The sequence below is a fragment of the Equus asinus genome, chromosome 7 (genome assembly GCF_041296235.1).
Source record: "Equus asinus isolate D_3611 breed Donkey chromosome 7, EquAss-T2T_v2, whole genome shotgun sequence".
Lineage (NCBI taxonomy): Eukaryota > Metazoa > Chordata > Mammalia > Perissodactyla > Equidae > Equus > Equus asinus.
In genome coordinates, this window is record NC_091796.1 from 82509748 (window position 1) to 82522020 (window position 12273).

The window sequence follows — 12273 nt, forward strand, 5'->3', positions numbered from 1 at the left end:
CTTAGCACTCTAACTACCAATGAATAAGACGAGTTGGAATAAAAAATGAAAATAATTATTTAGGAGGGGAAGAGCAAAGGGTCTAAATCAGTATTGGTCAAGTAAGTAAGAGACCACCAGAGAATAGACTATATTATACACGAGATTCTAAATACAAACTTCAAGGTAGACACTAAAAATAAAGTACGAAACAGAGTCACAAATCATAAATAAGGAAAAATCTAAGAAACCCAGCATAAGAAATTGCAGTATTAAATGGGTAGTCTAAATCAAACAGGAAAAGAAATGCAGGAAAACAAGATAATGAGCGACAGATTAACAGCACTAAGTCCACATGCATCAATAATCACTCTCAATGTGAACGGATTGAACTCTCCAATAAAAAGACACAGAGTGGCAAAATGGATTAAAGAACATAATCCAACAATTTGTTGCCTCCAGGAAACACACCTCAGCCCCAAGGACAAACACAGACTCAGGGTGAAGGGTTGGAGGACAATACTTCAAGCAAATAGCAAGGAAAAAAAGGCAGGTGTTGCAATTCTCATATCAGACCAAGTGGATTTCAAAATAAGACAGGTAAAGAGAGACACAGAGGGAAAATATATAATGATCAAAGGGACACTTCATCGAGAAGAAATAACGCTTATAAATATCTATGCACCCAACACAGGAGCACCAAGATTCATAAAGCAACTATTAACAGACCTAAAGGAAGATGTTAAAAACAACACAATAATAGTAGGGGACCTCAACACCCCACTCACATCAATGGACAGATCATCCAGACAGAAAATCAACAAGGAAACAGTGGAGCTAAATGAAAAACTAAAACAATTGGACTTAATAGACATATATAGATCACTTCACCCTGAAAGAGCTGAATACACATTCTTCTCAAGTGCACATGGAACATTCTCTAGGATAGACCATATGTTGGGAAACAAGGCGAGCCTCTACAAATTTAAAAAAATTGAAATAATAACAAGCATCTTCTCAGATCATAGTGCTATAAGGCTAGAAATTAATTACAAGAAAAAAGCTGAGAAAGGCACAAAGATGTGGAGACTAAACAACACACTACGGAACAAGCAATGGCTCATTGAAGAAATTAAAGAAGAAATAAAAAAATACCTGGAAACAAATGAAAATGATAGCATGCCATACCAACTCATATGGGATGCAGCAAAAGCTGTATTAAGAGGAAAATTCATTGCAGTACAGGCACATCTTAACAAACAAGAAAAATCCCAAATAAGCAACCTTAAAGCACACCTAACTGAACTAGAGAAAAAAGAACAAATGAAGCCCAAAGTCAGCAGAAGGAGAGAAATAATAAAAATCAGAGCAGAAATAAATACTATTGAAATGAAAAAGGCAGTAGAAAGGATCAATGAGACAAAGAGCTAGTTTTTTGAGAAGATAAATAAAATTGACAAACCACTAGCCAGACTTACAAAGAAAAAAAGGGAGAAAGCTCAAATGAACAAAATCAGAAATGAGCGAGGAGAAATAACAACAGACTCTGCAGAAATACAACAGATTATAAGAGAATACTACAAAAAACTATATGCCAACAGAATGGATAACCTAGAGGAAATGGATAAATTCTTGGACTCCTACAATCTCCCAAAGCTCACTCAAGAAGAGGCAGACAATTTGAACAGACCAATCACAAGGAAAGAGATTGAAACAGCAATCAAAAGCATCCCAAAGAATAAAACCCCAGGACCAGATGGCTTTCCTGGGGAATTCTACCAAACTTTCAGAGAGGATTTATTACTTATCCTTTTCAAGCTATTCCAAAAAACTAGGGAAGATGGAACACTTCTAACACATTCTATGAGGCCAACATCATGCTGATACCAAAACCTGACAAGGACACCACGAAAAAAGAGAACTACAGGCCAATATCACTGATGAACATAGATGCAAAAATTCTAAACAAAATTTTGGCAACCAGAATTCAGCAATTCATCAAAAGAATCATACATCATGATCAGGTGGGATTCATACCAGGGACACAGGGATGGTTCAACATCTGCAAATCAATCAACGTGATACACCACATCAACAAACTGAGGAATAAAAACCACATGATCATCTCAATAGATGCAGAGAAAGCATTTGACAAGATCCAACAGCCGTTTATGATAAAAACTCTGAACAAAATGGGCATAGAAGGAAACTACCTCAGCATAATAAAGGCCATATACGACCAACCCATAGCCAACATCATACTCAATGGGCAAAAACTGAGCACCATCCCCCTGAAAACAGGAATGAGACAAGGATGCCCTCTGTCACCACTCTTATTTAACATAGTACTGGAGGTCCTGGCCAGAGCAATCAGGCAAGAAAAAGGAATAAAAGGAATCCAAATAGGGAGGGAAGAAGTGAAACTCTCACTGTTTGCAGATGACATGATCTTATATATAGAAAACCCCAAAGAATCCATTGGAAAACTGTTAGAAGTAATCAACAACTACAGCAAAGTTGCAGGGTATAAAATCAATTTGCATAAATCAGTAGCATTTGTATACTCCAGTAATGAACCAACAGAAAAAGAACTCAAGAATACAATACCATTCACAATCGCAACAAAAAGAATAAAATACCTTGGGGTAAATTTAACTAAGGAAGTGAGGGACCTATATAATGAAAATTACAAGGCCTTTCTGAGAGAATTGGATGATGACATAAGGAGATGGAAAGACATTCCATGTACATGGATTGGAAGAATAAACATAGTTAAAATGTTCGTTCTACCTAAAGCAATCTACAAATTCAACGCCATCCCAATCAGAATCCCAATGACATTCTTTACAGAATTAGAACAAAGAATCCTAAAATTCATATGGGGCAACAAAAGACCCCGAAGTGCTAAAGCAATCCTGAGAAAAAAGAACAAAACAGGAGGCATCACAATCCCTGACTTCAAAACATACCACAAAGCTACAGTAATCAAAACAGCATGGTACTGGTACAAAAACAGGTGCACAGATCAATGGAACAAAATTGAAAGCCCAGAAATAAAACCATACATCTATGGACAGCTTATCTTTGACAAAGGAGCTGAGGGCATACAATGGAGAAAAGAAAGTCTTCAACAAATGGTGCTGGGAAAACTGGAAAGCCACATGTAAAAGAATGAAAATTGACCATTCTTTTTCACCATTCACCAAAATAAACTCAAAATGGATCAAAGACCTAAAGGTGAGACCTGAAACCATAAGGCTTCTGGAAGAAAACGTAGGCAGTACACTCTTTGACATCAGTATTAAAAGGATCTTTTCAGACACCATGCCTTCTCAGAGAAGGGAAACAATAGAAAGAATAAACAAATGGGACTTCATCAGATTAAAGAGCTTCTTTAAGGCAAATGAAAACAGGATTGAAACAAAAAAACAACCCACTAACTGGGAAAAAATATTTGCAAGTCATATAGCTGACAAAGGCTTAATATCCATAATATATAAAGAACTCTTGCCACTCAACAACAAAACATCAAACAACCCAATCAAAAAATGGGCTGGAGACATGAACAGACATTTCTCCAAAGAAGATATACGGATGGCCAATAGGTACATGAAAAGATGTTCATCATCGCTGATCATCAGGGAAATGCAAATCAAAACTACACTAAGATATCACCTTACACCCATTAGGACAAAAATATCTAAAACTAATAGTAACAAATGTTGGAGAGGTTGTGGAGAAAAGGAACCCTCATACACTGCTGGTGGGAATGCAAACTGGTGCAGCCACTATGGAAAACAGTATGGAGATTCCTCAAAAAATTAAAAATAGAACTACCATACGATCCAGCCATCCCACTACTGGGTATTTATCCAACGAGCTTGAAGTCAGCAATCCCAAAAGTCCTATGCACCCCAATGTTTATTGCAGCACTGTTTACAATAGCCAAGACGTGGAAGCAACCTAAGTGTCCAGCAACAGACGAATGGATAAAGATGTGGTACATATATACAATGGAATACTACTCAGCTGCAAAACGAAACAAAATCATTCCGTTTGCAATAACATGGATGGACCTTGAGAGAATTGTGTTAAGTGAAATAAGCCAGCGAGAGAAGGATAATTTGTGTATGACTCCACTCATATGAGGAATTTAAAATTATGGACTAAGAACAGTTTAGTGGATACCAGGGGAAAGGTGGGGTGGGGGGTGGGCACAAAGGGTGAAGTGGTGCACCTACAACACGAGTGACAAACATTAATGTACAACTGAAATTTCACAAGATTGTAACCTATCAATAACTCAATAAAAAAAAGAGAATAAAAAAACTAAGTTCAAGATAATATTGAAAGCATGTTAGAGAAATCAAACAACTGAATGTTTGTGTACATTTTTTTTTTTTTTAAAGATTTTTTTTATTTTTTCCTTTTTCTTCCCAAAGCCCCCCGGTACATAGTTGTATATTCTTTGTTGTGGGTCCTTCTAGTTGTGGCATGTGGGACGCTGCCTCAGCGTGGTTTGATGAGCAGTGTCATGTCTGCGCCCAGGATTCGAACCAACGAAACACTGGGCCGCCTGCAGCGGAGCGCGCGAACTTAACCGCTCGGCTACGGGGCCAGCCCCTGTTTGTGTACATTTTATATATTTTATTAAAGTGTAGTTTTTTGTGCATTGATGTTGTTTTTTTACCTTCTTTGGTAGGCAACTTCCATTTTTAAAATTACTCTGAATATTAGGCATTATCAAAATTGTCTTCTATAAAGTATTATTCTAAAGTAAGTTTTTATGCCAGCCATACAAATAATTTTCAAAATTCATGACAGAAGCTTTGTGGCCTGCATTAGGTAATTGATATTGTCTGCCTTTATTGGTATCACTTGTATTTCCTGATTTTCATCTGCCTCCATATATCAAAGGCCTGCATCTGACTGCAGCAAATGCATAATTTCTCACAGTCATGGATGCCCATTAAAACCAAAGAAACTACTTTGAAAGGAAGAAGTAGATTTAGTATATCCTGGTTAACTAGCTCTCCTATTTTGTTATTCATTCTGCTTTATCCTAGAAATGTATTATTTTCTTAAACTTTAAACTATTTAGTCTTATTTTATGTTAATTATAGAAATATAAGCAATTAAATGTGTTTTGAAAACTATTATATCATGAGCAAAAGTAGGAGATTTTCCTTAAGTGTGTTTTTGTTCAATCTTTGTTTTGTTTTCAGTCTTTGTTCAATCAATCACAAAGTAAATCTCGTTATATTTCACACCTGTCCTACATGACTTAGGACTGTCTCAATTTATTTTTTAGAAATTTTAAGTTTTCCTTAAACTAGTCTAAGATGATGTTTGCAACAATATTTTGCTTTGTATTCTTTGATTCTACAACCACATCAAGGAGTTTTTAGTTTAAAAAGCTACTTAGGTTTCCTACTAAAACACAGCAGCATCCTTGGAGATTGCTTCCAAGACTGGGGCAGGGAAAGTAAAAGATGAGCCTGGAATATCTTACTGTGCCAGAAAGTAAGTAAAAAAGTTAAAAGGAGAGAGCGGCTAGCTTGAAAGGGCTCCCACTGCCAAAATCTGGGACAATCACAATAAATAATAACAGCAATAGATTTTAACCCATTAAATAAAATAAGTCCATGAGTGCACACTGCTAACAAATAAATACATACGTTAATAAGGGAGAAGGGAAAGCTTTTCTTTACAGTGGAATGCAGTAAATTATTAAATTTCCAAGGAATGATAGAGTTAGAAAAGTCATCATTTGGCATCATCATGATAATTGATTCAGTCAAGAATCATGAGTGGATGCTAAAACTCGTGGGTGCAAGTTTGATGAGCAGAAGGATATTTGCATAGTTTCAAAATACCTTCCCACAAATTACTTAGTAATTACAAAAGGAAAAATCGTTACTTTAAGTGGAGAAACCTGGGAGACACAATCTTAACCAATTGATTAAAATCAATCACCTCATGGTGTGTTGCGCTGAAAGGGATCATCATCACTTAGGCAGTGTATCCCTGCCAAAAATGCATAACCTGAATCTACTCATGCAGAAACAGCAGACACACCCAACCGTGGCTGGTATTCTTCAAAAATGTTGATATCATAAAAGACAAAGACTGTTCTAGAAAAAACAATGTAAAAAAAATCTATATCATATATGTGTGTGTGTGTGTATATATATATATATATATATATATATATATTTAGATAGATCTTTCCACATATACATGCACCACCTAATGACATTTCAGTCAATGATGGACTGCGTATACCAGAGTGGTCCCATAAGATTAGTACCATATAGCCTATGTGTGTAGTAGGTATGTAGGTATGTAGTAGGCTATACCATCTAGGTTTGTGTAAGTACTGTAGGGGGGAAATAATTGTCATCTACCCTTCTAGGTTCTTCTGGCTAGTCTAAAAATTAAATTGACATGAGACAGATTAACAGGAGAAAAACAAAAGTTTAATAACATGTATATGTGGAAGAAACCCAAGAAAACCAAGTAACTCGCCAAAATGCCCAAAGCCCTCACCTTAAATACCATCCTCAGCTAAAGACAAAAGAGCTTAGGGGTGGGGAGAGTCAGGGACTTTAAAGGGAAGGAGGGCAATTCACAGGTAGGTGAAAGGGAACAAATGTTTGGAAAATAAGTGGCGACACAGAAACAGAAGAATACAGAGGAGAGCCTAACAAATGCTTTTCTAGGTTTCTCCCTGCCTACCAGTTAGTTCACATACTAGAGTGATAGCTCGCTTCCTGAGACAGGTTTTTTTTAACTGAATTCTTTTAGGCAGTTAAGGGGGAGGTAACAAGAAAAACTTTCCGAGTCTTCTGTTTCTTTAAAATAGCCTAAAATAATCCTCATATTAAAGAGACATGTTTTGGGGTGGCAAATTTTGTTCCCTTTCAGTACACTCAGATATTTGCACAATGGCAAAATCACCTAAAGATGCATTTTTCAGAACATGTCCCTGTCATTAAACAATGCATGACTATACATAGAGAGAGGGAAAGCAAATGTGGCAAAATTGAGTGAAGCTCATATGAGAACTCTTTGTACTCTTCTTGAAACTTTTTTTGTGTGTGTGAGGAAGATTGGCCCTGAGCTAACATCTATTGCCAATATTCCTCTTTTTGCTTAAGGAAGATTGTCACTGAGCTAACATCTGTGCCAGTTTTCTATTTTGTATGTGGGATGCCACCACAGCATGGCTTGATGAGCTGTGTGTAGGTCCACACCCAGGATCCAAACCCGTGAACCCTGGACTGCCAGAGTGGAGTACACGAACTTAACCACTACACGACTGGCTGGCCCTTTAAACTTTTCTTTAAAAAAGTTACCCAGATAAGAGAAATGCAAATCAAAACTACAGTGAGATATCACTTCACATCCATTAAGATGGCTACTATCAGAAAAACAGAAGTAGCAAGTGTTGGAGAGGATGCAGAGAAATTGGAACACTTGTGCATTGTTGGTGGAAATGTAAAATGGTGTAGCCATTATGGAAAACAGTATGAGGTTCTTCAAAAAATTAAAAATAGAATTACCATATGATCCAGGAATCTCACTTTGGGGTATATTTCCAGTAGAATTTGTTTGTTTATTTTTATTTTTTTGCTGAGGAATATTATCCCTGAGCTAACATCTGTGCCAATCTTCCTCCACTTTATGTGTGGGTTGCCACCACAGCATGGCTGACAAGTATAGATCTATGCCCAGGATGTGAACCCACAACCCTGGGCTGCCTAAGTGGAGCGTGCCAAACTTAACCACTGTGTCACAAGGCTGGCTTCTCCAATAGAATTTAAAGCAGGATCTTGAAGAGATATTTGAACACCTATGTTTGTTGAAATATTATTCACATAGCCAAGAGGTGGAAGCAACCCAAATGTCCATTGATGGGTGAATGGGTAAATAAAATGTGGTATATATGTGAAAGGAATATTATGTAGCCTTTAAAAAGAAGGAAATCCTCTCACATGCTACAACATGGATGAATCTCAAGGATATTTTGCTAAGTGAAAAAAGCCAGTTACAAAAGGACAAATGCTATATGATTCTACTCATACAAAGCATCTAAAATAATTAAAATCATAGAAACAGAAAGTAGAAGAGTGGTTGCCAAGGACTGGGAGTAGGTAGGAGAAGGAATTAGTGTTTTATGAATATAAAGTTTCAGTTTTGCAAGATGAAAGTTATAGATCTGTTGCACAACAATGTGAATATACTTACTACTGAACTGTACCCTTAAAAATGGTTAAGATGGTAAATTTAATGTTGTGTTACCCAGGTAATTCTGATGGTAGCCAGGTTTTGGAACCTGGCAATAAAAGGGTTAAGAGTATGGAGTATCTCCCCTCTTGTCCTCTTCTCACCTTACTCCACCTCTCCAACCCCAGTGGTTTTAATATCATGTGAAAATTAGGCTACTTAATAAAGGTAGGAGAGAGAGCAATTTCTTTACCTTCCTGACTCTGTATTTCTGTCTTCTACAGATTGAAAAACTGAAGCAGCAATTGAACGAAACGAAGGAAAAAGCCCAAGAGGAGAAGGAAAAATTGGTGAGTATCTATGTGCACTAATACTCCACTTACTGGGTGGTCAGGTTTCTGGCAAGCTCATGTTTTAAGACACAATGAGAGGGGCCGGCCTCGTGGCTGGGTGGTTGACTTTGGTGGCCCAGGGTTTCACTGCTTCAGATCCTGCGAGCAGACCTAGTACCACTCATCAAGCCATGCTGAGGCAGCGTCCCACATACCACAACTAGAAGCACCTACAACTAGAATATACAACTAGGTACTGGGGGGCTTCGGGGAGAAAGATAAAAAGAAAAAGATTGGCAACAGATGTTAGCTCAGGTGCCAATCTTAAAAAAAAAAGAAAAAGAAACAATGAGAATAGGTGAATAGGTCCTATGAGCAGCTCAGCAACCTTAAAGCTCGTTCACTTGATTGTATAGAAGCTCAAAAATAACATAAAAATATGTTATTTTAGATAATCATCTGGTATTAGTGGTCCTTACTGATCCTGAGTTTGTCATTCTTTCTAGGACTTTTCAGTGGACAGAGTTAGGAAATACATATATTTTTAAAGATTGAAATATACCATAAAATATATCATGAGCCCATACTAATACTTCCAATTCAGATGCAGGAATACAAGGTTTTTACTTAACTTTATCTATGTCTTCTTTCTCCCTCACTAAAAATCCCGGTTCCTTTTTTTTTTTTTTTTTTTTTTTAAGCAGGGAACGATTCACCCTGAGCTAACATCTGTTGCCAATCCTCCTCTTTTTGCTTGAGGAAGATTCACCCTGAGCTAATGATCTGTGCCAATCTTCCTCTGTTTTTCATATGTGAGTCACCACCTCAGCATGAGCACCAGTGAGTGGTGTAGGTCCATGCCCAGAAAACAAACCCAGGCTGCCAAAGAGGAGCACACTGGACTTAACCACTAGCCCACGAGGCTGGCACCTCTTTCCTTCTTTCTTTATTAGAGATATTGACCCTTCCTTTGTCTCTTAAGCTTGCTAATTTCAACTTAGGGTCAAGGATGTTATTTATCTTTCTTACGGATTAAAGATTTGTTTAGACTTCTCATACCTCTTTTCAATAAATAATAATAAATTTTCTATACAAGATCAGCTCATTGTAGAATTTTTTTCTTATTCAAGGCATTTGGTATCTTTTAACAAAAATTAGAACTTTATGCAAAAATAAAAAGGGAACATTTCTTCAAAGAAGATAGACAAATGGCTTAAGGCTTCAAATGGAACATAACTCTGTGGGACTTCTTTTCTTTTTCCTAACTCATTTACCTGGGTTTTTTTGCATACAGGAACAAAAGTACACTGTGCAAATAAGTGAGCTGGAGGGACAGTTCCATCAAAAAGCCAGAGAAATTAGCATGATTCAGACAGAGCTGAAAACAGTAAAACAATTCCAGAAGAGAAAAATCCAAGTGGAGAAAGAATTAGATGATGTGAGTTTTTTTCTTTTTCTAAAAAAAAAGGAGATTACAATTAACTACATACATCTGCAAAAGCCTTCATAAACATTTATTCCCAGGAGATGGTAAAGGACTCTGACATTTTAGAGCTTTTTTGAGGAAAAAAGGGTAAGACATATCAGTTTAGGACTGGATGCAAAAGGTCTTGATGGTTAGACTTTTTTTTTTCTGAGCATTATTTCTTTGTAAATTCACCAAATTTTAGTCAACACACCCTCCCCACATTTATCAGCAGTAAAACCTTTGGACTGACTCCAATAAGAAACAAAGTACGGTTTTTGGAAAACGTTAGGGGCAAATTAGCAGAATCTTAAAGGAAAATATGTTTAGACTGATGAATGATAATTATAGAAAATTTTGGAAGGTTCTCTGGGTAGGGGTGGGTGGGATGAGGAAGACTGAGTACTTTCAGAAAGTTTCTCTGACCTTGCTGTGCTCTCTTACTTTCCATTCCCTTAGCTCAGAATATAGTTTTATTGTATTAATTATAATGCAATAAAGGGCACAGATGAGTGCTGAGCACAGGTCGCTGAAATCAGCTTTATGAATTTGAACAAGTTACTTAACCTCTCTATACCTTGGTTTCCTCATGTAAAATGAGGATAGTAATGTTTAGTGTCTCATAGGGTTGTTGTAAGGATTAAATGAATTCATATATGTAAAGTGCTTAAAATAGTGTATATCACATAGTGAGAATTATATTAACAGCAGTGTGTAGCTCTCTGCAAAAAAAAGTCCTAATTTGTATCCTTTGCTGATTTCCTTGGTGTAAATGCTTTTATTATGGCCAATTTCAAGCTACCAATGCTTTAACAACCTACTAGCAAAATTCCTGGTAGGAGCTGGCTCTCACACACCACTGAATATACATGAATACTGTATTTGTAGTAGGACTAGTAATAGAAGTAGTATTGCCACCAAGAATAACCATATAGCATGTAGTGTAGCGTTAAAAGTTGGTGCTCTGAAGTCAGACTGCCAGACAATAAATACTGTCTTCACTACTTGGATAGCCTGTTAAATTTCCTTGTCTGGAACATGGAGATGAGAATAATAGTACCAACTTCAAAGGGACATTGGGAAGAATAAATAAAATGTTTTTAATGTTTAGCACTGTGTGATAAATACCACCTGCTGTTGCTTATCCTGATGCTGTTATTACTCCTGCTAAAATTGTTTTTATTACAATTAATATTATTTAAGGCCCTTCCTCTATCCCGTTTAGTGCCTCTCATTCTCAATCATGGTGTGTCCTCCAAGCGTGCAGTCTCCCTCAAGCACTTTTCTGGCAACCCACAGCCCTAACTAGCAGGAGTAAGCTTTTCTGGGAAACCAAACTTCCTGTATCCTGTTTCTGTTTACCATTTAGCTAACTTCCAGATTGAAGGAGTATATGAGAAACGAATAAGGTAGATAAGATAATGTGGTGGTTGAGATCATGAACTTTATGTCCTGGCTCTGTAGCTGATAGCTGTGTGGCCTTGGATACTCTGTTAACATCTCTGATTCTCAGACTCCTCATTTGTAAAATGTGGCTATAATATCACCTGCCTCCTCTCAGAGATGTGGATTGAATAACGTAATGTGTGTAAAATACTTAGCACGTTGGCTCCTACTAATCCCTAGTAAGAGTGGTAGCATAGTAGTTTCTAATGTTTTTATTGTCATGATCACATACCTTTAAAAATATTAATAGAGGACTCTTAGAAGCTCATTTAAATAAATGAGTTGGCACATTTCAGGCAAGGTGGAGAGTGGGAAGACACTTTCTTAGCTTGGAAGGAATTTGGTTTAACTCTTCCTATCATAATTTCATAGTTATCCCAAAACCTTCCCGTGAAGCTAACTTTGTTCATGAACTTGATTACTTGTTGCTTTGTAACTGTTGCTTTAAAATTGTTCTTAATTTCCCTAGCTCACTATTATACAAATTCCTTTGCAGTATTTTCTGGGGAACTCTCTCCTCTTCTGAGTTTCAAGCCCTTTAATGTCCTTAAAAATAGTAGTTCTATAACTGTCTTCTCTAGTTATTTTATGTTTGTTTTCTTCTTTAATCTTCATAAACTAAGGATAATAAAAGGAGCCAAGTCATCTGCTTGTGTGTGTACTTGTCACTGCTCACTAGTTCCTAGACTAGTACTTAACAATAAAATTTGGTAAATGAGTGATATAAGGCAACTATATAAAACTAAAACCTTTCATAGAATTCACAGAATCTTGGCCCTGGAAGAAACTTTAGGGCCTATTTAAGCCATTCTACAGATGAGG

At 36.8% G+C, this 12273-nt stretch overlaps 1 protein-coding gene across 4 annotated transcripts in view; it reads left to right on the forward strand.

Moving 5' to 3' along the window:
• Positions 1 to 12273, forward strand: part of BBOF1 (basal body orientation factor 1) — a 63249-nt gene that overhangs the window by 6792 nt on the left and 44184 nt on the right. For 2 of the 4 annotated variants that reach the window (XM_044773974.2, XM_014835706.3), the window contains exons 3-4: positions 8493 to 8558; positions 9835 to 9978. In XM_044773974.2, coding sequence (XP_044629909.2) covers positions 8493 to 8558; positions 9835 to 9978 — 210 coding nt within the window. The remainder of the gene's footprint in view (positions 1 to 8492; positions 8559 to 9834; positions 9979 to 12273) is intronic. The other 2 variants (XM_044773976.2, XM_070514022.1) reach the window with 1 other exon arrangement.